Raw genomic sequence first — 4,046 nt, forward strand, 5'->3', positions numbered from 1 at the left:
TATTTTAATCAAGTTTGTCATTTTAAAAGTATCCTTAGTCAAACTCAAATGGGAGGTCCTCCCCACCCCCGATCCGGCCAGGAAAAGTTGGCTTGCAATCCATTTTGTGTCTGAAAGAATTCATTAAACAGAAATCAAATCCCAATGTGCAATATTTCCTGTAACATTTTTTTTTCCCAGAACAATGTTTATTGATATCTAACTGTTGTGCAGAAAGTAATGTACCACTCCTATAATAAAACAAACGGACCAAGCTGAAATTATGAATGGTTGCCGGTTAACTATTGTGTTTTATTTTTTGTTGAATACATTTGAGCCAATGCAGCATCCGCTTAACACAACTGTACTAATATTATAGTATTTCATAAGACTGGATTGGCTTTGTGTAGTACTGGTTCCACGTGACTCTCGAGGGATTGTTGGATCAAACTGGAATAGTAAAATGTGGCCATCCTGGTCACGCGGTGTTATTTTTTGTTGCAATCTCTACAAGAAGACTTGTATGCCACAAAAACTAGCACATTCGAGCATTAACGCTCTGTATTGACCTTTGATTTAGTGCTGGGAAAACCAAATAAGTGTCTTAAGTTAAGACTTGTTTTTCAAAGTAAAACATTGGTCAAGAAGCACGAAATAAACGATCCTCACGAGTTTTAAAAGCATAAATGATATAATGAAAAGTTCTAGAGTAGGTTACATAAACGCCTGTGTGTATTTTTATAGTTTTATCCGTGAGCCCATTGGCTGACGGGCCCATCCGTCATAATATTGGCCAATCATTGAATGGACTTCTTACTTGGGGCGGTTGCTAATGGTCTCAGGCGCTCGCGTAATTCAATGTTGTGATCATAACCGCAGCAATATGTCTGCCTCCGTGGTGCGGGCGACCGTCCGAGCGGTCAGCAAAAGAAAGCTATTCCCTACAAGAGCCGCACTGACGCTGGTAAGTCATGAACTGTGTTATAAACGCACGTAAACGCGTTTCTATATGTTGATGCATGCTAATACACAGTGTGGCGTTAACCCCTCACGCAGCTATATTGCGTTCAAGTTACGTGATCCTAAGTTAGCTAACGTTAAGCTAGCTAACCGTCAGTGACTTGAACGTCACACACGGTACATCATGATCCTACTAGAGCGTTGTCGTAACATTGCAATGATGTCTTCATCGTGTTGAGCGTACATTAGCGGATAGACACACAAGGGCTGAACTAATTAGATGCTAACGGTACTCCTTTGCTAAGCAAAGTTGTTTTGTAAAGTGCTCTCAACTGTTCTCTTTCGTAACTGCGACAAATAGTTAACGTTAGGTGCTTACAAATAAATGACCACAATACAGACAATACTGTCGAGCCGGGCAACGTTAAGTTACCGTAACATTCTATGACCGATATATCTTGACTTTCAGTCCCTAGCCAGTTCTAAAATCACAAGACTCAATCTCCCACAATGCAACCAACAGCCTAACGTTAGCGTAATCGTGTGTCCCTTCAACACCACGAAAATAACTCGTTCTGACATGTTTCACTTTTTGTGGTAGGTTGACGTTAAAATGACCCTTATGTAAAACATGGGTGGATCACCTCTTGAATTTACAAGCGATATAAAGAAACAATTGTTGCTAAACACATTTTAGTATGAAGTTAGTAGATACTGCAATTGTGTTTTTTATGTATCATGCGGGGGGGTTTTTCTATCTGTGATGCCTTTCGTTGTACAGAGACATTTGCTGCACGTCACCCACATTTACTGTCGCTCTTCAGTTAGTTAGAGGAAAAATGCCGGAAAATAATCAGTAGTTAGAGGAAAAGTACTCCATGTACTACTAATGGAGTATGGACTGTCAGTATTGCAAGCTGTCTGTGCTGAGTCATAGTTCGTTATGATAGGCGGGATAAAAAAAAAGAAGGTGGAATGTCGCCCTGACGAGCCCTGCTAATGGTGCCGTTGCAAGATAATGTGAGCCCTTGGTGGTCCGAGCTGATAAAGGCCTAAATGTTAAGTAGCGGGAAGTCTGTCAAAACCGAGGAGGCTGCAGAAGCCACCCTATCCTGTATGAATTAGAATGTCCGTCCGTCCATCTCATCTCGGGAACGCCTGGAGGTACTTTCCTCAAATTTGACACATACGTCCACCTGGACTCGAGGTTAAGAATTTGATGGTCACTGTGACCATAACTCAAATAATTCATATGCAATATTGTGACAATTTAACACAAAAAGAGGATCAAATCATGACGAGATGACACTGACTTCATGATACACAAACATGTAGTGTGATGTAAACGTCCACTTGACTGGTTGGCAGAGGAACACCTCTATTCTGCACCTACATCTGCTCAGTTACAGCAGGGGCTACAGGGGTGCACTTATTTCATCGTACTGTATGTACCCACTCATTTCAGACCAGTTGGAGTGTTATTCCCTGCAACAGAAACGTCTCACAGGAGGGAGAAGTATCAAACAGCTGAAGAAAATTAAACCGGCACCACAGTATGCTTCTCTATTCTCATGCGTTTTGCTCAGTGTGCATTTCTGCAAAAAAAAACCACTGCTTCCATCTGAATCCAGTGAGCTTTGTTAACCTTCTGTTGTCTTTTCTTCAGACTCCAGCAGCTGTGCACAAGATCAGGTTTTTGCTGCAGAACAAGCCAGAATATGTGAGTAACTGAAACATCATATTATCCACACACTGCATGTCCTCATCTCTTGGGATGTGTCCTTTTGAGTCTTTCATTTGAAATAAATAGTGTTTTTCTCATCAAATAGACCATTTCTGTAACTTTTACAAATCTGTCAGTCCACATACTTGTGTGCAGCGCTAACTGCCCTCTACTTCCTTACTGTGACTCAGCAGTTTTATAGCCAAACCAGAACAAGTGTGGCACTCAAAACTCATGAAACTATACAGCGAATGGTAAATGACACCAAATGGAAACGTCCTTGTGGCTCTTTCTAGATCGGTTTGAAGGTTGGGGTGAGGACGCGCGGCTGTAACGGAATGACATACACACTGGACTACACCAAGGAGAAGGGGAACTCTGACGAGGAGGTGCTGCAGGACGGTGAGTCTTTATTTTCGTGCTTTCACTTGTGCTAAAAAGCAGTCCAACGTCATGAAGACGTGCAGGACAGAGAACCGGGGGGGGGGAGTAGTGACGTCTCTGCTGTGACTCTTCTTGCAGGCGTGAGGGTGTTCATCGAGAAGAAGGCCCAGCTGACCCTGCTGGGAACCGAGATGGACTTTGTGGAGTCCAAGCTGTCCAGCGAATTCATCTTCAACAATCCCAACATAAAGGGCACCTGCGGCTGCGGAGAGAGCTTCAGCATCTGAGCAGCGCGGGGGGGGACCTCAGCCCCCACACCGCCCCAATGTTCTGAACCCTGTCCCATCCGCGAAGGCAGAGAGACTGAATGATGACGAGGAAGTCGACCGTGAGGACCACTGACCACTCAAGCGCGCACACACAGCCCGAGTATGCATACACATGCTTAGAGGAAGGTTTTAATTCAATCTGTGCCGTCAAAACTATCTCAACGTGTTGATTTTAGGTTCAGTTACCGCTGATATTGACAACTGCTTTAAAAAAAAAACCTGTGATCTGCATCGAAAAAAAACTTTAAACGACCTCAAAAAGCAAGATGTTTTTGTTTTGCTGCCATTTTAAACTCGCAACATACTCACATTATTTTCAGACAGTCCGATTTTAAGTTTTTGAAGCTTGAATCCATCCACCAAAAGCCTGTAGGCCAACCTCAGCTGTTTGATAAATGTGTGCTATCATGAAGCCAGCAGTATGCAACAGTGGAAGAGCTTGAGTGTCTTGAAACTGCTTTATTCAGTTGTAAAGTGTATATTTATCTCTGTGTGTAAATATAAAGAATGTATATCTCCCGTGAACCACGCAAGTGCACAAAACTAACATAAGAGTCCATGAAGGTTATGTTTTCTCTCTTTTTAGCTTGATCAAAGCCAGGACGTTGTTTGTACCGTGCAATATGTCATATGTGTACATATGAAATAATAAATGGCTAACTCCAGTAAAA

General features: G+C 42.5%; 1 protein-coding gene across 1 annotated transcript; it reads left to right on the plus strand.

Annotated features, from left to right (window-relative positions):
- The first annotated feature begins 810 nt into the window (after nucleotides 1-810).
- isca1 (iron-sulfur cluster assembly 1) lies at nucleotides 811-4,046 on the plus strand. Its single transcript, XM_079269477.1, has 4 exons — nucleotides 811-943; nucleotides 2,606-2,659; nucleotides 2,959-3,064; nucleotides 3,185-4,046. The coding sequence occupies exons 1-4, from the start codon at nucleotides 812-814 to the stop codon at nucleotides 3,331-3,333; spliced, it is 441 nt and encodes a 146-aa protein (XP_079125603.1). The 5' UTR covers nucleotide 811; the 3' UTR covers nucleotides 3,334-4,046.

Source organism: Melanostigma gelatinosum, assembly GCF_949748355.1.
Source record: "Melanostigma gelatinosum genome assembly, chromosome: 6".
NCBI classification, from domain to species: Eukaryota; Metazoa; Chordata; class Actinopteri; order Perciformes; family Zoarcidae; genus Melanostigma; species Melanostigma gelatinosum.